Consider the following 24,421-nt stretch of genomic DNA (forward strand, 5'->3'; position numbering starts at 1 on the left):
GTCCCCTTGATCCCACTCTGAGAACAAAGTTGGTGTTTCCAAAAACTTAACTAGAAGTTCTCCAAAACTGCTTCCAGCTCCAGACTTTGATGATTCTGTCCGGTGGTCAACAGCGAGGGTGGTAAGCGGAGATGCCACAGAGAAAACAGGGCTTACTCCGGGCCCTGGAGGGAGGGCCGTTCTTGGATAAATCAAGAAGAGGCAGTGAGACGTGACGGAGGGCCTGAACAAAAGTTCTGAAGTGGGGACTTGCGTGTCGGTCGGAGTGACTCTAAATCAGAGAAGGCAGAGAGCCGACGCAGGAGGGCCCCGGAGGCAGAGCTTCGAACTCTTTCCTGGCCATTGGAAGCCCGCGGAGACTTTCAAGTGCGGAAGAGAATGAGTCCGCGCATGTGGATAACCGAAGTTTAAGCATTCTAGTTTGTACTATGAGGAGTCTGGCACAAGATGGTTCCAGCAGCTACGTGTAGCTGCATGCAGGGAAAGGGAAGGACAAGCTGGGGAGGTGGGAATGACCTCAGCACAAGGTGGAGTCACGCCAGGGATTCTCGAACGGACACACCAGCCGACACCTTTCTGCGGTCTGGCCGTGTTGGGCATGCGAGGACATTCAGAAGTAAGCCCCACCCTTCTGTGACAACCCAAAACGTCTCCACACCGTGCCAAATATTCCCTGGGAGGCAGAATCCCCTCCAGTTAAGAGTCATCATTTTATGAGAATCCAAAGGGCAATCATTTCCGAAAGCCATCCGTTTCCCCTTAGAGCAGCAAAAGTCCAGAGGGAAAATGGGAAAGAGTTCATTGGCTTTGGTGATGGGAGTTCACAGGTACCTGCTAGAAAGCTCCTTTCGAATGGACTTACAGAGGAACAGTCTAAAAAAGAGAACCACCAAGGGCAAGCTACAAGCAGAAAGTCAGAAGCCTTGGTTTGGGACTTCTACAAGTCCCTATGAGAACAGGCTCCTATCCCCATGGGCTTCCAAGGAAGGTCAGAGATGTAGAAGCTAAAATCTGCCCCCCACCCAGTGTCCTTTACTATCACCCCCACAAAGAGATTACCTGATGTTTGGTGACTAATTCTTGACCTCCCTAAGATCCGTCCTAGGGACAGATGTCGCCCAAAAGGACCATAGCAAAGATGGGCCAAGTGAGCGACAAAGTGTGGAGACTTCGGAGATTGGCTTAGGGTTGGCACTTACAGAACAATAAACCAAGCCTTTGAAGAGGTTAAACAAAGGAACCATTTGTCTACTCCAGCAGCTACAAAGGGACGTGGGTTCTGGAGGACTGAGGAATAAAAGAAAGCCACGCTGGAGAGGAAACTAACGTTTAGTGGGTCCAGCCCAGACCCTCCACCAGGCCGTGAAGTCAGTGGGTAAGAGAGAAACCAAATATACTCAATGTGACACAAGGAATGTAGAGTCTAGGGTTTTAAGTTTAAAACATCTATTTTTTTTTTTTTTTCCCTTCTTGGTCGCTTTAAGTGATGCAGAGTAGGGGTGGGAAGAGGGAGACAACATTTTTAAAACATGCATTTTTAAAAATGCACCAAGATTTTCTTCACTGCCTTTTTTGTTATCATTCCTACAAATGAACGATTGGCCAGATTTCATCTGTTCCTCTGCTGAAGAGCTTTCAAGTATCACTGGGATACTGGTGTGAAAATGCTGGTGAGACCTTCCTTGTCTTTAACATTCCCTAGCCGGCTTGGGTTTGGATCTCATGGCCCTTCTTTCAAAATGATCTTTCATCTGGAGATACAGATTTATCATTTTCCCCCCTCTCCTCCCCCCCTTGTCAGACCCCACATGACTTCAGGGGGTTTTGAAATTATCAGCCAGCCTTCCTTGGCAGGGGGTTGAGGGTTTTCTTTCTCACCACCATGTTGAAACTGGTTGGATCGCTGGGGTCTAGTTTCTGTATATATTAGTCACAGCTCTTATCTGTCAAAGATCAACTTACTCGTAGGAAACTTTTTGGGGGGCGGGGGAAGAGATATTCAAAGAAGAGGGGAGAAAAAAAAAGAAGAGAGGAGATAGGAACTGGTGTTATATCATGTAAGTCATACATTCTGAATCTCACCTTTTGTGTCTCTGGAAAGAGTAGAGAAAGTTGGATCAAATTGCTCATTCTTTCTGCACACCCTGCTTTTTTTTCTCAGCCTAAAAGTGGCATCCAGAAAGTCACTGTGATAATATGCGTTTGTGAGAATTAATGATTCTTAATTTGTACCGTCCTGGAGGGAAGAATGTTCCCTGCAGTGACATAGTGTTCTCTTCCAGGACAATCTCACTGGACTATTTACTTGGAGTCTCAACCCTGTGGGTGATCACAGAGCTGCCCTTCTGGAGACCTGCCTCCTCTTAGAACCCCAACAACACCCTAAAAAAGGAAAGACACAGCCTTAGAGTGTCCCTAGACCAGCAAACCAGGAATGTTTGGTCAACAGACACTTACTACTGACTTCCGAAAGGAGGCAGAAAGACCAAATTGTCCCTTAAATGGTATCCTTAAAAGATAAACCCCAACAGCATCTCTGGGTGATTGGATTACAAACTCTTTCCATTCTCTGATTCCTTTATCTTTCTATTTTACATTTTTCCTTTCACAATGAGCATGCACCACTTTGGTCATCTGCAAAGATATTATTCCTTTTAATCTCCCCAGACGTGTTCAACCCAGCAAATGTCTACTCTAGATCAAGTGATTCTTAAAAGTTTCTAAAAAACAATGGAGTCCCTGATCCTGGTGGAGATCTGATTTTCTGTTTCCTTGAATAGTCAATAGCCCCTACTTCCTTTGGAGGAAGGAAACCATGCCAGGCTGTTACTTGAAAGTAACACCCCAGGTGATGTCACCAAATTGGGGGAGAGTGAGGTTGAGTCCTGAAGCCACAAGCAGAGTATCTGCCTGGGGTTCACACATCTTCAACCGGTCCCACACCAGGCTGTATAATTCAATAGTCAGACATTAAGATAGGACATATGGGCCATCTTCAACAGCTTTCAAAAACTACCCTCTGAGGTCAAGCTAAACCTACTTTTGCTGTTGTTTGATTAGGTTGGATGGTTTGGGGTTTCGTTGTTTTTGTTTTTGTGTGTCCTTGGATTGTAGTCCGTTAACCTCCAGCAGAGCAAAGACCAAAGTGCCAGATTCCTGGGAAACTGCCTCAAGAGGCCTCTTGCAGGAAGGATCTCCTGTTGCCAAATTTCCTGAGGATATACTTAGGTGATCAGACACTATCAAGGACCCTGCTCATCATAAACAGAGGACATGGGACACTCACACCCACGAAACATACAATGTCAATTCCCTTCACATTTGCTGCAACCTTTACTGCCCAGTTGTTTCCATAGGGAAACTTTTTTAACAAAATATTCCGTTACACTCTTTTCCAGTGGACTCTCAAATGCCCCTCCCCCATCAGTATAAAAATATCTGGCTGTTGTTCACTAGACCTGTTTTTTGGCGGGGAAATGTTTTTGCTTTTTTGGGTTTTGTTTTGTCTTGTTTTGTTTTTTAATAACAAGACACAAATAGCCATCCCCTTCCACTGTGCCTCGCCTTCCCCAAAGAATCCAAGATCTTGCTTTAAAACTCAATGGTTAGGACACGATGGGTTTCTAAGACTTAGGGGCTAAATCTTGTTTTGCTGCTTTAGAGTTTCGTTGGACATTTTTTTTTTCCGTGTCTGTACTTGTTAATTATTACATGTTTTCCATAAATAGCATCAGTTCTCCGTGGGGGTGATAATCATTGTCGATAACTAGTGATGGATTCATTTTCACCACTGCTTTTTCAGTCGAACAGCTGCCTCTGAGCCCTTTTTCCTTCCAGTAATTCCTCTTCCTTCCTCTTCTTTGCAGCGGGCCTGAAGGAGTCGGTAGGGAGGGAGCTGGAAACTCTTTTTAAAGAGCCTCCCCATCCTTCGCCCCACAAGTAACCCTGCGCTCCAGATGCCCCTGCCCCCACCAACCTTCGTCCCTCAGTTGGCATCCGGACGCGGTGATCTCGGCTGCCAGTAGAGGGCACACTTACTTTACTTTCGCAAACCCCAGCGTGAGTGCAGCCCCGGGAGGGGACGGGGAAAGACGCTTTGCAGCAAAACCTTGACTAGGGATTGGTTGGTCCCTTCCCTGGCGTTTGCGGCTCAGGCCCAGAGGCCGGAATAATTTGCAATCCTTAAAGTCAAATTGCGCTGTGCGCTTGATTTGGAGGAAGTTGCTACTCATTTAACAATTGAACGCTGAGCTGCAAACTCAACGGGTAATAATTTATCTCAAACACGCTCTGCAAATCTTCTACTCCCCTCTCCCCGAATTTTCTTCTGTTTGGAATGGGGGTGGGGGGGAAGGAAAAGTTTACTGAAAATGCTTTTGGGTGTGGGACCACGGTGGGAAAATTCCTTTGTTTTTAATGTCCCCGTGTAATGCAAAATAGCAAATACCGAGGAAATATGATTATATATTAAATGCAGATTCACTTAGGGAGCGAATAAATCATGTGCCGTGTTGGGTAATATTCTGGGTCGAAATGTATATAGATTGAACACTGTGGTGTTCAAAAAAAAAAATTTAGAGTCAATGAACTAGGAAATTAATGCTTGAAATTTGGCCAATGTTTAATTGACCCAAGACCCATCAAATAGACATGGAAGTAATATTTGTCTCTTCTTACTTGGATAAGAATCTATGCAATTTTTTTGTTATTTTATTTTATTTTGCATGATCTCGATTCCAATAATAAAGTGGAAAGAAGACACAGAAAGGAAGTAAATGTCCGGTATGTCCGAGGAGGAAAGAGTTAACGGTCTTCACCAGGGTCTCTGCAAACTCCCAAGGCCGGGTCCTCCAGCTCGTCTCCTCCCTCGCCTTCTGGGAACTCCAGTCCCGAGGTTTGCGAGGGGGGAGTCCCCCCGGAAAAAAAATTCTCCCGTCTAGCGCCTTTGATTTCCACCAAACCTGGAACCCCATACTGGTGCAAACTGGCGCCACGGGGCGCAAAGAGGATTTGTCTCTTTTCTGAAACCTGGCTGCGGAATTGGGAACTCCCGAGTGAGAGGCGTGGGGGTGGAATACCGGTGCAGACCGGCAGAAAGCGGGCGGGGGGGGGGGGGTCCTCCGCTGCGCGCACCCGAAGTCGCGCTCCTCCTTAACTCCAGTCGGGGAGTACGTAGGAAAGGTCTCAGGGATTAGCGCGTCCTCGGGGAACAGCCGGCAACCGCCGACCCCACTGTAGGTCTGCGTGGTAGGGGCGGGGCCGAGGGCGTCTGCTTGCTTAGGCAGCAAATTGAGGGATTCATTCGCGGTGGAAGGTACCCAATCGCGATAGATCGCTGCAGTAATATAAGGCACAACACCGCAGGCAAATGCAGTGGGTGTTTATTCATAGTGCGCTCTCCAGGTATACGTGGCAGTGGGTTGCTGAGTTATTTTAATATTCCAGGCATCATTTTCCTCCTTATATCTCTTATCATTTATCCCCATCGACACTAACACCCTACACACTCAGAGCGCGCGCCCATAAATACCCCTGCTTCCTTCCCGTCTTCATAAGACTGATTTTCCAAACGCTGCTCAGTCCCCAGCCTTCGGGAGGCGCCCGTCCGCCCGGGACGTGCGTGGCGGGGCGGCGGGTACACGGCGTGTGCTGTGTTGAAGGCTCAGATGTTCCGCCTGCGATGATTTAAGCACGCAGGACAAGTATGCGGTTTGTCAAACCGAGCGCTGCTCCAGGAGCGACGCAGAAAGGGAGAGGGTCTGAGCGGGAGCGAAAGAAAATGGTAGGTGCGCAGTTAATTCAAGCTGCGCTCTGCGCTCTGACTGTTTACATCCGATAGCTCCGCGCACTGGAGTGCCAGGCCGCCAGGGCTGAGTCTCCTCCCCGCTCCCCCACCCCCGGCCCTCCCTCCGCAGAATCGGCCCTCCTCGGTTCCCAAAGAGGAGGGCGGGGGAGAGAGAAAAAAGATCCTCTCTAGCAAATCCCCGCCCACCGGCCCTTTATATGCGAGGGTCTGCGCGGCCGAGGACCCCCGAGCTGCGCTTCTCCCCGCGGCCGCAGCTGCCGCCGCCGTCGCTGCGCCCCGGTCGCCGCCTGGCTTCCAGCCGGCCTTGGGAAGGGCAGGGCTATTCAGAGCTTGGCGGGAAAAAGAGAACAGAGGGAGGCGGGATCGTGGTTGCAGTATAAAACCCGGTTTTCAGGCTTTATCCGACTCGCTGTAGTAATCCCAGCGAGAGACAGAGGGAGCGAGCGGGCGCGCCCGCTAGGGTGGAAGTGCAGAGCGAGCCGAGCGAGCCGAGTGGCGCTCCGGGCGCCCGGGGAAGAGAGATCCGGAGCGAAAAGGGGCTTCGCCTCCGGCCCAGCCGCCCCCATCCCACCCGGCCCGCCGACCCGTGCCAGCCGGGCACAGCCCCCCCCGCCGCACCCACGAAACTTTGCCCATTGCTGCGGGCGGACACTTCCCCTGGAACTTACAAGACCCGAGCGAGAGCGCGACTCTCCGGACGCGGAGGGGCTCTTCTGCCTATTTGGGAAGACAGTTCTCCCCGCCGCTGCCCGCGACCGGCTCCTCTGAAAGGCGCTCCTCGCTGCTCTTTGGACGCTGGATTTCCTTCGTATAGTGGAAAACCCGGTAAGCACCTGGATCTATTTGTCTTTTCAATTATTTTCCCTACCGCCTTAATGCAATGCCGCGACGAGTCGAAGTCGAATGCCCGAATTGGGGTGTCGTCTCAGCCATTCGTGTGCTATTGACACTTTTTTCAGAGTAGTTGTGGTAGCTCGGGGTGGGGTGAGGACGAACCAGAGCTGGCTGGGGGAGAGTGGCTTGTCAAGATGGGAGGGGAGAAGGCAGAGAGACAACGGGTGCGTTCCTAAAACTCGTCTTTAGAGATTTTTGCTTATTTTGCTTATGTGTATGGACGCTGCCCCCGACCAGCTGGACATTCCTGCTTTATTGCACTAATTGCTTTTCCTGGGGGGGGGGGGGGGGGTTGCTGTACTGCGCGGTGGACAGAGCCCTGTGCATCCTGAGCTCCTGGGAGTAAGAATTACAAATTGCGTGTGGGAGCCGGAGAGCTCCGCAGCCGCTGACTTTTCCGCGTCTCGGAAAGGGCATTTAAATTTTGTCTTACCGCATTTCTGACAGCCGGAGACAGACACTGCGGCGCGTCCCGCCCGCCGATCCCCGCGACGTTTCCCATTCACCCCCTGCTCCTTTTAAGAAGTTGGCATTTGGCTTTTTAAACGAATAATAAAAATAGGGATCTTGGGCTTCCAAGGTACTGGTTGGGACTGGGTGTTGGGTAGGCGCGAGGACCAGGGAGAGGGAGGCTGGGCAGGGATGTGTCCGATTCTCCTGAATCAAGGACTTGGGGGAAGCGAGGGCAAATCTCCGCACTCATCCTTGGCTCCCCCGCGGCCGCCGCCGCCCCTGGAGTCCCCCGTGCCCCTGAGATGCGGAGGGACGACTAGGAGCGGGACTCGGGGCTTTTCCAGAACAGCTGCTACCCTCTGCGGGTGAGGGGAAGACGGCCGGCTCCGGGCGCGGAATCGCAGCAGGGGCTCTGGCGCAGTTGCGTCGCCGTATTGGGTGTTGAAGGGAGGTGCCCTTGTTATTATCTAACACCCCCCTTTTATTGATCGGGGCGGGGGGGCTGTTACGGCCGGCGTATAGGCTCGCCCCGCCAGCCGGCGAGAGCCACGGAGAAAAGCCGGAGGAGGAAGGAAGGGGGGCGCACTGGGGGTGGGGATGGAGGGGCGGCGGGCGGGGCGGGGGGCTGGGAAGGGCGGCGGCGCCCGCGGGGGAAGGAGCGCGGCGAGGGCGCGAGTGGGAACGGGCGCGGCGCTGAGGGGCCCGGCGAGGGAGGGGGCCGCGCGCTGCCGCTCCCGCCGCGGCGCCTCTCGCCTTCTCCTTCAGGTGGCGCAAACTTTGCGCCTTCGGGTTTGGCGGATTGTGTTCCCCGCTGCCGCCTACCCCGGCCGCTTAAGGAAGCTAAAGCCGATTTCGATTGCTCGGCGGCGGCGGGGCGGACTCCCGGCCTTCGCGCTCCGGGCTCCAGGGCGAGACGCCATCTCCGCGGGCGCTCCGCAGCTGGTTCGCCAAGTGTGTGTCCCAGATAGCGGGGGGCCACCTGGGGGAGGGGGGTAAAAGGGTGCCCTTCTTCCCGCCACCAGCCTTCTCTGGCTAGCGCTCGAAGGGGAGCGAGGGGTTCGGCATCGGGGAGCGCGCTGCGCCGGGCTGCACCCACCCAGACCCTCTTAACTCAAGACCGCCCCCCCCCTTTTGTGTGCCCCCCTCAGCAGGCTGCCGCGATGCCCCTCAACGTCAGCTTCGCCAACAGGAACTATGACCTCGACTACGATTCGGTACAGCCTTATTTCTACTGCGACGAGGAGGAGAACTTCTACCAGCAGCAGCAGCAGAGCGAGCTGCAGCCGCCGGCCCCCAGCGAGGATATCTGGAAGAAATTCGAGCTGCTGCCCACCCCGCCGCTGTCCCCGAGCCGCCGCTCGGGGCTCTGCTCGCCCTCCTACGTTGCAGTCGCGTCCTTCTCCCCCAGGGGGGACGACGACGGCGGCGGCGGCAGCTTTTCCACCGCTGACCAGTTGGAGATGGTGACCGAGCTGCTGGGAGGGGACATGGTGAACCAGAGCTTCATCTGCGACCCGGACGACGAGACCTTCATCAAAAACATCATCATCCAGGACTGCATGTGGAGCGGCTTCTCGGCCGCCGCCAAGCTGGTCTCTGAGAAGCTGGCCTCCTACCAGGCTGCGCGCAAGGACAGCAGCAGCCCGAGCCCCGCCCGCGGGCCCGGAGGCTGCTCCACCTCCAGCCTGTACCTGCAGGACCTGAGCGCCGCCGCCTCCGAGTGCATCGACCCCTCCGTGGTCTTCCCCTACCCGCTCAACGACAGCAGCTCGCCCAAGCCCTGCGCCTCCCCGGACTCCACCGCCTTCTCTCCGTCCTCGGACTCTCTGCTCTCCTCGGCCGAGTCGTCCCCGCGGGCCAGTCCCGAGCCCCTGGCGCTCCACGAGGAAACACCACCCACCACAAGCAGCGACTCCGGTAAGCTGAACCCCTCCTGGCCTGTCAAAGGGGGCGACTGGGGCTCTTATTAAAGATTTTTCTCGGGCGGCCCATTCAACTGACCACTTTAGCTGACCCAGCCTTTTTTTCTTTACTCAGATTTGGGAAGGGAAATGTTAGATCTAGAAGGATCTGGGAGCTCATCATCCCGGAACACTGGGCTTTAGGGGTCCCTCCCATCCCTTCTAAGACTGCCCCCTTGGCCAGCCCCTCCTCTCCCTCCCTCCCTCCCCTTAGGAATTTCATTTGGGTTTTTAAATCTTCTAGCTTATCTTGCAACTCAATCCACTCCCTCTTACTTTTCTTAAGCATTTTAATTGCCCTGGGGTAAGGGGGTGTGAGGGTGTGTGTGAAGGGGATAAGTGAGGATTGATCCCTGAGAATGAATGAATTACCTCCCTCTTATGTTCTAAGAAACTGTTGGGATTTCGGGGACTACAGATCCACCAAAAAATAAACCAGGGCAGTGGACAGAGGCAGAGTAGCCTCTCCATGGGGTGCTGTGAACCAGTGAAAGTGCCTTAAAGACTGATGGGCTGAGGAGTTGGGATCTGTTTAGCCTGTTTTGAACATTTAAAAGCAAATCCTTGCCAAAATTGGACCTTTTTCCTTCCTCCACCCCTAGAACTTTTTGGCAAAGGCCCAAGAATTTTTTTTTTTCTTTTTGCACTTCCAGTAAAATAGGGAGTTGCTAAAGTCCTACTAAGAGATTTGGAGCTATTATTTGCAACACCTGAAGAGTTCTTAGTAAAATCCCTTAAAAATAGGAGGTGCTTGGGAAATGTGCTTTTCTTTGGGTGTGTCCAAAGCCTCATTAAGTCTTAGGTAAGAATTGGCATCAACGTTTTATCCTGGTAAATTGTAATTTTCTTGTCTGTGCCGTAAACCTGGCTGTCATTCTCCGGTTCTGACTCGGGCCTTCATGGCAAGAGCAGGATTGATAGACTAGTTGGTTCTCTGGGGATGACTTGGTGCCAGGACTCTTTCTCACATAATAATGCCTTCTGTTTACACAGCATTCATTTAATCTAGTCATTGATAGCTTTAAGGAAACGTGGCTAACCGGGTGGTTTCTATTTCCTTTCTTAAAGAGGAAGAACAAGAGGATGAAGAAGAAATTGATGTTGTTTCTGTGGAAAAAAGGCAGCCCCCTGCCAAAAGGTCAGAATCGGGGTCACCCTCGGCAGGAAGCCACAGCAAACCCCCTCACAGCCCGCTGGTTCTTAAAAGATGCCATGTGTCCACCCATCAGCACAATTACGCAGCGCCCCCCTCCACCAGGAAGGACTATCCAGCTGCCAAGAGGGCTAAGTTGGACAGTGGCAGAGTCCTCAAACAGATCAGCAACAACCGCAAATGTGCCAGCCCCCGGTCTTCAGACACCGAGGAGAATGACAAGAGGCGGACACACAACGTCTTAGAACGCCAGAGGAGAAACGAGCTGAAACGGAGCTTCTTTGCCCTGCGAGACCAGATCCCAGAGTTGGAAAACAATGAAAAGGCCCCCAAGGTAGTCATCCTTAAAAAAGCCACCGCATATATCCTGTCCGTCCAGACAGAGGAGCAGAAGCTCATTTCAGAAAAGGACTTGTTGCGGAAGCGGCGAGAACAGTTAAAACACAAACTTGAACAGCTAAGGAACTCTGGTGCCTAAGTCCACCTATGGGAGGGAGGAACTGGGATTGCTCATGAATTCTCATTTGTTACTAAGAGAAAGTAAGGAAAAAGGTTCCTTCTGACAGAACTGTAGCAACCTCTCCTATCTGAACTTTTTTCAAATGCATGTTCAAGTGCAACCTCACAACCTTGGCTAAGTCTTAGGATTGAAAGGTTTAGCCATAATGTAAACTGCCTCAAATGGAACTTTGGACATAAAAGAACTTTTTTTTATGCTTGCCATCTTTTTTTTTTTTTTTTCCTTTTAACAGATTTGTATTTAAGAATTGTTTTTAAAAAATGGTAAAGTTTACCCCACTTCCCCATGTAAATATGGCCATTAAATGTAAATAACTTTAATAAAACGTTTATAGCAGTTATACAAGAATTCAAACCATGTATTATAAACCATAATTTTTTTTATTTAAGTACATCATCCTTTTTAAAGTTGATTTTTTCTATTGTTTTTAGAAAAAATAAAATACCTGGCAAATATATAATTGAGCCAAATCTTAGAAGTTGTGAGTGTTTTGTTTTTTTTCTTGCCTTTTTTTTTTCTTTCCATTCTCTTTCCATCAATTCCGAGTCCCACCATTTCACCCTCAAGGGAATGAATTTACAAAGATGGGAAGTTATTTAAGAAAGGAGAGGGCTTTTCTTTGTTAAAATGGGTCTGGGGCTTTAAGGTCTTTATTTTCTCAGGGTTATAAGATGCTTCCTGGAGATTGGTGATAGGGCCAGAGAGAGTTGCTACATGAAAGAATGAACAGGCGGGTAGACTGGTGAGAAGGCAAAGGATGCCAGTGGCTAAAGATAAGTTAAGTATACAAAGGGGTAAGGGCTGGGGGTGGGAGGAAGATGAAGAAACTCCAGCTGGGTTAACCCATGCTACCCCACTGCTGCTTAACTACTCTTCCCTGGTGCTAGGCCCTTTACTCAGGTTATCTCTAAAGTGCTCCAGGAGGCAAGTTAGTAACCCTGTTTTACAAACAATGAAATAGACTCAGAGGGCTTTTGCAACTTCTCCGTGGCCCCACAGTCAGAGGCTGCCTCCAAAGTCCCTGTCCCATTGAAAAATACTTACCACTTCACTATTATGCCTTAGTTCATCCTGGGTCTAAAGTGCTAAGGCCAGGAATGCTTTTGCTTTGGGGTCTGACGGACCAACTCGAGTAATAGCCATACTAACCTACTCTTATGTCAGGCATTCTTAGAAGCATTTTCCTTGCAATAATTTCACTGCAAACCTATGAAGGAAATCAGCCCAATGTTGATTTCCCTATAATAGAAGGGGAAACTGAGGCACAGAAGACTCCGCTAGGTGCCCAGAGCCCACTGATAATGAACAGTAGAGCCAGGATTCAAACCCAGGCAGTCCACTCAGCCTGTGCTCAAACACCCTGCCAAAAAGCCAGTGGGAATAAACGGGCCACTCATAAGAACAGGGGTTAGACCAATCTAGTGGGTCACGTGCCATAAATGTCAACATTGAGGCCCTGTAGGGCATCAGTTCCCCTTTTGTTTGTTTCATTTTGCTATTTTGTTGTTCATTGTTTCATGTTTTTCTTTCTCTGAGAAACCCACAAGTCATTCACTCCTACCTTAGCCATTTGTTAAATGCAATTCACCCGTTTCTCCTGGGAAGCAGCCAGTTTGGAATGCTACTGCTCAGATCATAAAATAAAACATACTTACTCTTTGTCCATGAGTCATTATTTTGGAAACTACAAACTCCCCTTCCTTCCAGCTTTGACACACGGACACTCATGACACATGGTCATCATTAGAACATGAAAAGGCATTTTTGAATGTAGGCATTATTAATTATAAGCCTTCGCAAACCCGGGGTCTGAACCAGAAACGAGAACATTATTACATAGGCAAATGGAGGTTACTATCGCTGTTCTAATTATCTCATTGTTCCAGCCTCAGAGTAGATCCTCAATCCTGTACTCTTTTTAGAACTTTAACCCACCACCAGCAGCACCACCACCTCATACATCAATAAATAATTACTGTCTTTGGTTCTGAACTCTAGAACAATTTACTTAAGCCCTTAATGTCTGTTTCTGGATTCTTTATTTTGGATCCCAAGTCCCACCCTAATAGTTTCATGGAGTCACACCCTATACCCTAAATTCAAAGGGAGATACAATCTACAGAAGTTGAACAGTTCAAAGTGTTAAAAAGCGGGGGCGATCTTAAAAGATTCCTTCTTTGCCCCTTTGTGGCTGGAGTGCCGCTCTGGAGTGACTCACTTGAGAACAAGGAAGGTGTTAATTTGATCACTAAGTTCAGGCAAGCCAACAGAAAAGGAGAGTGTTCCTCACTGGGAAAACAACTCCCTGTTCCAAATAATCAGGAAGCAACTTAGGGATGAAGAGCTTGGCTGTGGGGATGGACGGGAGCCATTCCAACTATTAGTCGCCCCTCTCAGGTTTATGAAGCAAGAGTAAGGTCAGAAAACAGAGCAGATGCCAACTTCTTTCCAGAAAGTCAGGCTGATCTTGATCCCAACATAAACGGGCTCTCAGAGCCAGCCCGGGGATTCCCCACGGTCTGTGCCATTGTTCGATCTATTTTGTAGATAACCATAATCAAGAATCGGAGATGGAGAGGAGCTTGCAATTTGGTCAAGAATATACAGGAAGGAATGAGCTACTACTGACTGTGCCTCTTACCCAGGATGATGTCCAGGAATTAATAGCTACTAGGGGACTCTGGGGATGATTTTGTTTGGGGATGGAATGTATAAAGAGGAAGGAAGTGTTCTTTCAATGCTGCCATTTGGAAGCTACAAAGGAGATCCACAATATAAAAACAATCAACTTTTTAAATGAACAAAGTTTTCCAAGTTGCAGCCTAAGAAGAGTTCTCTGCTGGTGTTTAAGACAAATTCTGGCACAAAGCTTGGGAAAGAGGACAACAAGTGTGAGGGGGTTTTCTGTGGTTTGTTTGTAACAGTTTATGATTGGCTCAGTCAGTAATAATTTTTTGTAGCATACACGCTAGGGGCCCCTGCTGTATTTCTTCCCAACAATAAATAATCCTTAGGCTAGAAAATGTTGAAGGGTATCCCACAACACGATCTATAAATGCACTGGTAGCTTCGCAGAAGGCTCCTCTTTTAAGGTTATAGACCATTACAGACCTATTTCAAAGGAGAAGGAGGGTAAAAACAAGCTAATAGGATGAGAACAGAGACACATTAAAAAAAATAAAAGGAAAGACTCTATACCCACCGCTAAGACTGGAGCAATAAACTTTCTTTAGTCTAGATCCTTCAGGAGAGAGTTTAGACTAATTCCAAATTTAGAAGAAACCCCCAAGAATATTTGCTTTCTTTAATTGGTTGGTGGTGACTACAAATGACTCTTGAGTTGATTTTGCATTTTGTTTTAAAGTTCATTTCTTTCAATATTAGTCTTGCTAAGAAGACACAGTTGAGGGGAGCCCGTGTTACTGGGATGCAGAACATTAAAAGGAATGTTCTTTGTTTTTAAACAATGCCTGGGAGCTCAGCCACAAACACCCAAACTTTCTTCCCACTGTCACCCCATCAGCTGATCGAGAGATAAAACAAGCCAGTCAGGGGTCTCTGGGGGTGGAGAAAGGGAGTTGGGGAGAGAGAATTAATCTTTCTTACACACCTACTATCTGCTAAACCGTCCAGCTCACAGATCCTCACAACAGCCCAGCTGGAGAGTGATTGTTGAATGTGACAAAACTGAAATTTAGACAAGTTCAATAGCTCTCCCAAAGGCACAGAAGTACCAACAATAAATACAACAACAATGGTGGTTAATGTTTACTGCATGCCAAACACTTCACACACATTATCTTATTTCATCCCCAACGCAGCTCTTAGGAGATGAATTAATTCTATTTCTAATCCCCATTTTATACATCAAGAGATGGACATTTTGAGAGATTAAGTAACTTGACTTCATTCACAGAACTGGCAAAATGGTGACAGCAGGAATTATTCATTTGTTCATAAATATTAATTAAGCACCTACTGTGTGCCCGCAACACTGTGCTGCAGGTGGGCAGAGACACATAGATAAGGTTCCAGCCCTGAGTCACCTACCCACTAGAGGAGAACAAAAAAAACTGATAATCAGACTAAGAGATTTTACAAACAGTTTTAAAGCTCTCTGCTGAAAACCCCACCCCTTCCCTCGGAGGGAAAATGGAATCAAGGCTGGAGCTCAAGGAAAGCTGGAAGAGGAACAAAGAGAAGAATCATCAGAGGGATGGAGGGAAGGTAGGAACAATGATGTCAATGAAGCCAGGAGGAAGGGCTTCTACAAAATCAGAAAGGGCACCAGCGCACAGAGAATGGTCCATTAGACTCCCCGACACGGAAGCATCTTCTTAGCCACGCCTCCTCACCAGGACCCCCCCACCCTTCTTCATGCCCTTCATTCAATCCATCACTTCAAACAGCTGGCTGCTCCTTTCCCCCACAGCCTACCCACCTCCAATACCTTCTCCAGGAGTTCCCAAAGCGTGATGCCTAGACCTTTGGCACCGCATCACCTGTGAATTTGTTGCAAATGGAAACACATAGTCCCCTGAATTAGCCCAGGAGTAGACCCCAGGCAAGTGTGTTCTGTCAAGCCCTCTGGGGCTTGAGAACGTTGGAGAACCACTGCCTTCCCCATCACTGCCATCCTAGTGATTTTTTGAAATCACAAATATGGATAAGCTCCTGCCATGCTTGAAACGCCCTCAGAGGGTTCCTGCGATGGTTCAGCTGAAGTCCAAAGTTGTTGTACACCCACAAGGTCCTCCACACACTGCCTTCTGCTCCCTCACAGGGCTTGTCGTCACTCGTTTCCCTATGCCCTGTGAGATGTTTCAGACACTTTGTCCCCTCTGGTGACCCACCACCCACCCAATTCACCAATACTGAGCCTACAGGCCTGACATGCTCTCACTCATGTTTCATCGCTCACCTTCTAGTATTCGCTGACCACGGAGACAGGGTTCCTTAGAGGACTTGGATTACGTGTCCAAACACTTCCCACCCTTTACAGACATCACTTGTCCTGCTTTGAGAGATGGAACCACAAGGATCCTGTTCACCAACAAATCCTCACCCAGCACCAATGTAAATGCCTGGCATCAAACAGGGACCAGACGATTCCTTCATGAATTGCCGAAAGAAGAGTCATCTTTTTTTTTTTTAAAGATTTTATTTATTTGAGAGAGAAAGAGAGTAAGCAGGAGAGCACTAGCAGGGGGGAGGGGCAGAGGGAAAAGCGGACTCCCCATTGAGCAGGGAGCTCCACCCCAGGACCCTGAGATTGAGACCTGAGCTGAAGGCAGATGCTAAACCAACTGAGCCACCCAGGTGCCTGCAAAGAGCCACTTTAAAGCAACATAGAAACATTTCTCACTAACCTTTTCAAATGTGTAGCTGTGAGGATAGAGAAAGATGGATGGGGGCACCTGGGTGGCTCAGTGAGTTAAGCCTCTGCCTTCGGCTCAGGTCATGATCTCAGGGTCCTGGGATCCAGCCCCGCATCCGACTCTCTGCTCAGGGAAGAGCCTGCTTCCCCCTCTCTCTCTCTCTGCCTCTCTGCCTACTTGTGAACTCTCTCTCTCTCTCTCTCTGTCAAATAAATAAATAAAATACTTAAAAAAAAAAAAAAAAAAACAACGATGGATACATCCAGTAAAGACAGAACTTTTATTTGGTTTGCTGGGTTGGAGTGGCTTTTGACTTTATCTTGCTGAAGATGGAAGAGATAATCCATTTGTATGCTGATGGGGCAGAGCCGAGAAGGGAGGAATGGAAGATACAGGAAGAAAGAGGGATGAAGCCAGGCAGAGCCACTTAAAGGGCAGCCTCCCTCTTTATCTGCCGGCTACCAATCTCCTGCAGTTCCAAAGGCCTTCAGCCTAGTGTGGAATGTGAGTGAGCTAAGGTGATGGGTTGTGGGGGGTGGTGCATTCCAGACAGGGCCACTCCTGCAGACAGCGATTCCTCCAAGCAGTAATGGCAAAGGCCAGCCCAGGTCTCCTCCTCCAGGCTCCCAGGGCGCTCTGCTCTCACTCTCACAGGCCATGTTCACTTGCGTTAGAAATCACCTGTTGCGGGGCGCCTGGGTGGCTCAGTGGGTTAGGCCGCTGCCTTCGGCTCAGGTCATGATCTCAGAGTCCTGGGATCGAGTCCCGCATCGGGCTCTCTGCTCAGCGGGGAGCCTGCTTCCCTCTCTCTCTCTCTGCCTGCCTCTCCATCTACTTGTGATTTCTCTCTGTCAAATAAACAAATTAAATCTTTAAAAAAAAAAAAAAATCACCTGTTGCACTCTGTTTCTCTCTTGCTAGACTCTGAAATCCTGGAGAATCAGGCCTCTGATGTTCTTCCTCATCACTGTACTCACAGGGTAGGCACATGTCTAATACATAAAATTGCATTGAGTGAGTGAGTGAGTGTTTTAACACACGAATGAATGAATGCATACATTTGCCACACATTCTAAGTGTTTACTTCCTGGGGCCGTCAATCTTTCTCACTCTGTTCAGTCCTTTGCTTTGTGCTCAGCTCATATGAAATCGATCGCCCCGCTGAGGTTGACCTCATTCGTTGTGGAGGGCGGAAGACTGAAGGATAGCCTCTCTGAGTCTATGGGTCAGGGTCTCTGCATTACCAGCAGCAGAAACTCAGCTTAAATTGGCAAATGGAAAAAAAAAAAAAAAAAGCAAAAAACCAAAACAAAGTGAAGACAAAAAAGCACACACTAGCTTATGCCACTGAAAAAAGCCCAGGAGTGACTGGATCTAGGGGCTTTAACGGTAGCTTAAAGATTCTTTCCACATCCTCATCTCAGTCAGGAGCTCCCTACCCCACCGAGGGCAAAGATGGCTGCCTGCACCGTCAGAAAGGATTCTGATGACTCTCCTGGGATTACATGCCCACCCTGAGGCTGGTGGATCCCTTGGTTCCCAGCCCCTTTCCTGCGGTAGAGCTTTGACTGATAGCCCCATCCAGCAGGAGGAACGGCAATCCCGAAACGGAAAAGACGGGCACACAAAAAGAGCAGGTGTTCCCCAGACTGACTCACAGAATAATCGTGGTGCTAAGCTCCTCAGAGTTCCCTGGAAGAACCCAGGTGTTTTAAAAACCCCCACTAACTCTCAAAATTGCCTGAAGGATCTTTTTTATAAAATAACGATTCCCCAAATCCACCTGAGAGCTACAAAACCAGAGTGTCCAGAGAGTGGGACCTAGGAGCCTGTGTTCTTTTCAAAGTTCCACAAGTGACAGGGAAGAACAAGTAAGGTCTGGGGACTAATGTCAGAGCTGAAGGCACCTCACTTCTGAAGTCCCCCAGACCTGAGTTCCGATCTGGCTGTGCCACCAGCTGGCTCTGTGACCTGGGCCACATGACTCTGCCACTCTGAGCCTGACTTTCCCAACTGGTGCAAGAGAAAGAGAAGAAAGGGGTAGCCTGGGGTATATGGGAAACATACCTCCTGCCGGGGCTTTTGAGAGAATTAAATGAGGTCCATATGAGAAACGGTGTGGCTCAGATGCAGTAAAAGAGAATTTCCTCTCCTTCTCGCCCCTTCCCTCCCCTCCATTTCAATGTGTCACCAACTCCTTCAGATTCTACCTCCTAAATACCTCTCGGCTCCTGGCCACTGTTACCACCTTCTTTTCACCCACCGTTATCTTTTGTCTGGGTCTCTAGGAGCTTCTCACCGCCTCTATTCTGGTCTCCACAAAAGCCCAGGAATGGTCTTCAAAAGATGGCTGACTGGATTCGTTGTCTGACCTGCAAGAATTTAGCAGCTCTTCTTACTCCGACTGTAAAGTACATGTATCTTCATATCTGTTACTGACCTGCCCCCAGCTTACCCGTCTGGATTCAAGCCACATCACTCCCTCAGGTATAAGCTCCAGCTACACTGGGACAATTGCCTTTCTTCTGAACTGCCAAGCACATGCTCTCCTCAGGACCTCTGCTCTCGTTCTGCCCTCGGTCTGAATGAGACTCATCTCCGGCAGGTCTCGTTCTGAACGTCACCTCTTCAGAGAAGCCCTCCGTGACCTCTGCTCCCTCGGTTCCTTTTTCCATGCTTATCTTGTTCCCAGTAGCTAATAGCAGTGAAGCACTGGGACTCTTTTGTGGCCTGTTCTGTGTTATCTCACAGCATCCCCAGGAGATGAAAGCACTCACTTCCTCATCAGCATACTGACATTCGGGATCATCAGGTAACTTTCTCAAGGTCATATAGCAAAGCAGTGCATTGGAATTGGAGCTGCTTGCTTATGTGTCTTGCTATTACCAGTGCTTAGCGCTGACTAAGCACATCGAAGAGACTCAATTAATGTTGTTAAATAAATGCAGCCAATGCACTCATGTGCCAAGACCTGTGGCCAGACAGAGACTGCTGACAAGTTTACTTCCAAAGGAATGTGTCCCTGCCATGCTATTTGAGGACTAGGATACGGGACAGGATGAGGTCAAGAGCTGGAGGCAATCTTAGGCTTTGCTTTCTGGATGAAGCCTCCAAAGAAGATACAGTCTTCCCAAGGGCCTTCCTTCAGCTTGTTTCTGGCGGATTTGGTTCAAGACTTCAGGTCTTCTGAGCTAAAAGATTTGTTTCCTTGTGTTACCTGAATCCAGGATAACTTCCTAAGGTAGGGGCAATTTACGTCCAGCCCAGTTCTCAGTAATCCCACCTGCAGACTTCCCCAGTCTACAAATACTTGTTGGGTATCTCCGATATACAGAGGAGGCACCAGTGTGGAAGAAATCAATTGAACAATGTAGTAAAGAAGCATGATGTTGAGCGAGTATTTATGCAAATAGTTAAGCAAATAAATTCAAGCATCCAAAGCAGTGAGAAGAACAGATTTTAGGGGACTGTTTAACAGCCTCGGGGTTCAAGGAACATGTTCAGCCAAGACATGGAGATGGGTATGGGTTAGTCAGGCCAAATTTTCTGAGACCCTGCAGTGGGAGTGAAGACGACATGCTCAGGGCACCCAGAGCAAGATAGAGTGGAAGGAGCCGACAGCAGGAGATCACCCCTGGATGAAGCCCAGGGCGTGGGTCCCAAGCCAATCACCCAGGAGCCTCACGGCGGCATTCAGATTTCTGTCTGAGGACAGACTGCAGTGGAGGAGCTCCCCTCATATCCCCCAGTGTTTGCTGGATCCTCTGGTCATGGCCACACCATCCCCACAGCCTTGGGTGTGGTTGCGTCGGAAGGCATAGCGCTGACTTTCTGTACCGCCCTTGTCTGTACCCACCGTATTTTGTATCTTTGTCTGTAACATAGATAGGAAGCCTAGACCAGGTAACCAGAAATATTAAGCTCTTTGCAACAGGGTCATAACAATAATAACAAAAATAAGAACAACAGTGATGTGTAGCAAGGGTTTTCTAGGAGCCCAGTACTGCGCAAAATCCCAGGCATGATTTTCCTTCTTGAATCTTCAGTACCACCACGTGAATAGGAAACAACGATCGTTCCCAATTTACAAATGAGAAAAAAGACTCTAAGAAAAATTAATAAATGACTCAAGGGTCCCAAGTGAAGAGGTAGAAGAGGGGACATTCAAGGCCAGGTCTGCTCCACTCCCCAGCCCAGGTCCTCATCCACCATGTCACATGGCCACAATCCCTCACAAAGTCCTGAAGCCCCAGAAACCACAATGGCCTGGGCCAGCCTATTTTTAAGGCTGTTCCAGGTGCTTTGAACTTTTAACAAAGGACCCCATGTGACACCGGAAGGCTCCCAGATGAGCACTGTTAGAGGTTTCCATGAGGTATGGGAGCAACCCCAAAGTCTATGGCACCACAGTTGGACATGAACCACATCTTTGTGCCTCAGCCCCGGACCATCACCAGATTTACACAGCCAGACAGGCGTCCTGAGGTTGTCTGTCCAGGAGCCTGGCACACCCACTCCTCCCACTTCTCAACCTCACCAATCCTCCTCCTAAGCACCGAGACTACTCCCTCTTCTGAAATAAATTTGAAAAACCGCTGTGCTCGTTGTAGGATTTGGCCCACAGTCCTCCCACCCGCAGTCAACTCTTCTGATGTGTCAGTCACTCATGGCTGTCAGGGCAGGGCGTTTAAACACGAGGAGAGGGGTGATCAGAGCAGGGGGAGCTGCTGGGGGTCAGAGAACATTTTGGAAGGATAAGCCCCCAACAATCGCATGAGCTGACCATCTCATTTTGCAGATGAGAAAGTTGAGGTCCAGCCAGGAGAAGGGCTGTGGACAGAGCACACAGTAGCCTGAGTTTCTTAGGCTGGCTTTTAAAAATCCCCTGTGGCATTGGGGCTCCAGGCATCTTTCCTTCTTCTTTGAGTAATGCACCCCATCTCCTTGGAGAATCTCCTCTTACCCAGGGTGGTTGGTCTTGGGAGTCCTAGGGGATAGACAGGCTTCTAGCCATGAAGGTGCCCAGGGAAGGCCAGCAAGAAACACAAAAAAAAGAACGTAGAGGTGGGAGCCCGTTCTTTGTGCTTGCTGTTCCTGGAGAGAACAAATCGTCTGGCTCTCTAGACACTTGGCATTTCCCCAGCCAAGACTTGGTCAACCCTGTTGTTCCATGTCCCCATCAGTCCTGGGAACTCTCCAACGTCCTTCTGCAAAATTCTGTTTAGAATTCAGTTAGTCATTAGAATTTTTTTGTTTCTTGTAACTAAAAAGGTCTGAGTGATGGAACATTCCTCAAATTTTCCCCACAATATCATGCTGCCTTGATCTGGGATAGGACAGCAATGACCCGAGAGAAAGAAAGAAAGAAAGAAAGAAAGAAAGAGGGAAGGAGGGAGGGAGGAAGGAAAAGGAAAGGAAAGAAAAGAGAAAAGAGGGAAAGAAAGAAAGCGGGAAAGAAAAAAGATAAAAAAGACAATGGCAAAGAGGCAGCAAGCTGAAAGCCATAACAAGGTAGAAATACAATCAAATCCTGCGCAGTAACATCTTCTGTGTCGCGTCTCATTGTCTCATCGGCTGCATATTTTGTTCTTCGATTATCTGCAATTAGGGATAATTTGTACCGGGCTTCAGGTCTACCGAAGCTGATAGCAGGCTGTCTGGGTATCGCGGCGTCTCTGCTCTGTCTAGAAGGACTTCCTCCTATCAAACCCAAATAAACCCTGCACAACTTAAGCATGATTCTTAGATTTTTTTTTTTTTGAACTCTCACCGAAAAAGAAAAAAAAATCTCCCATTTAAGAAATCGTTTTTTTGTGACAGGTATTGTGCTAAAGGTTTTATATGTACTGTTTAATCAAACCAGCAATTCTATGGAGAATTGAGATTTATTGCACTATTATTAGTGCACATTATTACTAAAATGTGTAATCATTAATTAGAGCCTAATATTATTAATATTTTTAATATTACACTACAGTTAGCTCCATTGCATTAAGGGGAAAACTGGCCCTCAGAGATGGGGGTGTGGGGGTATGGTAAATGCAGTGCCAAGGTCACACAGCTGGCAGGTCATAGGCCTTAGATATAAACCCGTGTCAGCCCAGCTTCAGAGGTCTTCCTCTAAAACTCTAGGCTGAATTGTCTGAAAAAAACTCAGGAACCTTCCACTCTAGTGGATCTCAATCAGGGAACCCGCCCCCAAGGTAGCAAAGTTATCAGAATCTCCAGGGAAATTGTTGCTTGAAAAGCATATGTAATGATACAATTTCATATTTGAAAAATAGAAAATAAAACTTATCCCAGTGCTCTTCTTCTTTTTTAATTTTTTTTTTTAATTTATTTGATAGAGATCATAGGTAGGCAGAGAGGCAGGCAGAGAGAAGAAGGAAAGCAGGCTCCCCGCTGAGCAGAAAGCCCAATGTGGGGCTCGATCCCAGGATCCTGGGATCATGACCTGAGCCGAAAGCAGAGGCTTTAACCCACTGAGCCACCCAGGTGCCTCTTCTTTTTTTTAAATACAAATCAGGACACCTTCGAGAGTAGCGGGGTAGGGGGGCTGCTGTGAGTGACCCAGTCTCGTTTGCAATCACACTGGAGTGTAGGATCATAGGTGAGAAAACATAGCCCCAGGTAGACTGAGACCCCAGAGCAAATCCGTGGTCCAGTAGGAACTGGAACCCTGGAAGAAAGACTGGAGGCACCCATCGTCCCCCACCCCCATGTCATTTCTGAGGGCCCTTGTTCCTCCAATCATTCAAAACTGCAGCCAATACTTGCTCATACCGGGAAGCCTTTCATGACTTTTTATAAAAAGATTTTATTTATTTATTTATTTGACAGAGAGAGACACAACAAGAGAAGGAACACAAGCAGGGGGTGTGGGAGAGGAAGAAGCAGGTTTTCCACTGAGCAGGGAGCCCAATGCAAGGCTTGATCCCAGGACCATGGGATCATGACCTGAACTGAAGGCAGACATCTAAGGACTGAGCCACCCAGGCACCACCTGATTTTTTTTCTTTTAAAGAGCTTACATAAACTTTTTTTTTTTTTTTTAAGATTTTATTTATTTATTTGAAACAGAGAGAGAGACTGCAGCCTCCTTCCAATGCGAGACTTGATCCCAGGACCCCAGGATCATGACCTGAACCAGAGACAGGGACTTAACTGACTGGGACACCCAGGCGCCCCGAAGCCCTTCCTGATTAACCAAAGTTGGTTCTGCAGCCTCGAGGTTTTCTGTTATGCACGGGTGCTGTGCTTTATTAATTTTCTCTCGACTGTGAACTGCTTGGGCTTTTGCAGGGGTATGTGTGGGGAGCGGGAGGGGTTCTGCACAGGCTTTGCATGGTTCCGTGTCAATTGTAACTAGAGGTCAGTTACCACTGAACTGAAACTAGACATCGGTTAACACTGAACATGCGAAGTGAGGACGCAACCCTGATGTGCACGACTTTCTATTAATACGGTGCTTTGCAAAACGGGGAGTACCTGCATTCTGATGTTTTCTTCCACAGTATCTAGTTTCCTCAGGCTGCCATGGCCCCAAAAGGGTGGCTTACAACAACAGGAACTTTTTCTCGCAGATGTCCACAGGGCCATGCGCCCTCTAAAGTCTCCGTGGAGGATGCTTCTTCACCTATCCGTAGCTCTGGTGCACACCCCCAATCCTTGGCATCCTTTGGCTGGTAGGTTCATCACTCTGGTCTCTGTCTCTGTCTTCCCACGGCCTTCTTCCCTGTATTTGTATATGTTTCTGCATCTCCTCCCCTCTTATTATAAAGTCACCGGTCATTAGATTTAGGGTCCACCCTAAACCAGAATGACCTCATTCTAAGTAGGGACATCTACGAAGACATTATTTCCAACCAAGGTCACATCTGAGGTTTCCAGGGGACTTGAATTCCAGGGGGACCCTCGTCAGCCCAGTGCAGATGAGTAGGCTCCTCCAGAACTGGGTCTGGGGCATAGATCCACATCCCTCTCAGTGCCTAAACTGGGGAAGGCACACAGTAGACCCTCATAATCCTCGCCGGACACAGGGCAGCCATGAACTCAGCCCCAGAGAGGTGGTTTTCTCTTGACTCTAGCCATCTGAACAGCAAACCACTCCCTAGCCGCCTTCCTTCCCTTTTCCATGGCTGTCTTTTCTGGCTCCCCACCCACCCAAGCCTTCTTTTCTCCTTTCTCTTTCCTTCCTCCTGCCGGCCACAAAGGGCTGGTGGGGGTTGTGGGGGAGGTATGTGTGTTTACGTGTGT

General features: G+C 48.8%; 1 protein-coding gene across 5 annotated transcripts; it reads left to right on the top strand.

Moving 5' to 3' along the window:
* The first annotated feature begins 6,366 nt into the window (after positions 1–6,366).
* On the top strand, positions 6,367–12,447 carry MYC (MYC proto-oncogene, bHLH transcription factor). 5 transcript variants are annotated; one of them, XM_059395160.1, is made up of 3 exons: positions 6,367–6,631; positions 8,302–9,070; positions 10,183–12,447. In XM_059395160.1, the coding sequence occupies exons 2-3, from the start codon at positions 8,314–8,316 to the stop codon at positions 10,743–10,745; spliced, it is 1,320 nt and encodes a 439-aa protein (XP_059251143.1). In that variant the 5' UTR covers positions 6,367–6,631; positions 8,302–8,313; the 3' UTR covers positions 10,746–12,447. The 5 variants fall into 5 exon arrangements, with proteins under 5 accessions (XP_059251143.1, XP_059251144.1, XP_059251141.1 ...); XM_059395161.1 differs by having other exon boundaries at positions 8,305–9,070; XM_059395158.1 differs by lacking the exon at positions 6,367–6,631 and adding an exon at positions 6,820–6,864 and having other exon boundaries at positions 8,305–9,070.
* The last annotated feature ends 11,974 nt before the right edge of the window (positions 12,448–24,421 follow it).

The sequence above is a fragment of the Mustela nigripes genome, chromosome 3, assembly GCF_022355385.1.
Source record: "Mustela nigripes isolate SB6536 chromosome 3, MUSNIG.SB6536, whole genome shotgun sequence".
Lineage (NCBI taxonomy): Eukaryota > Metazoa > Chordata > Mammalia > Carnivora > Mustelidae > Mustela > Mustela nigripes.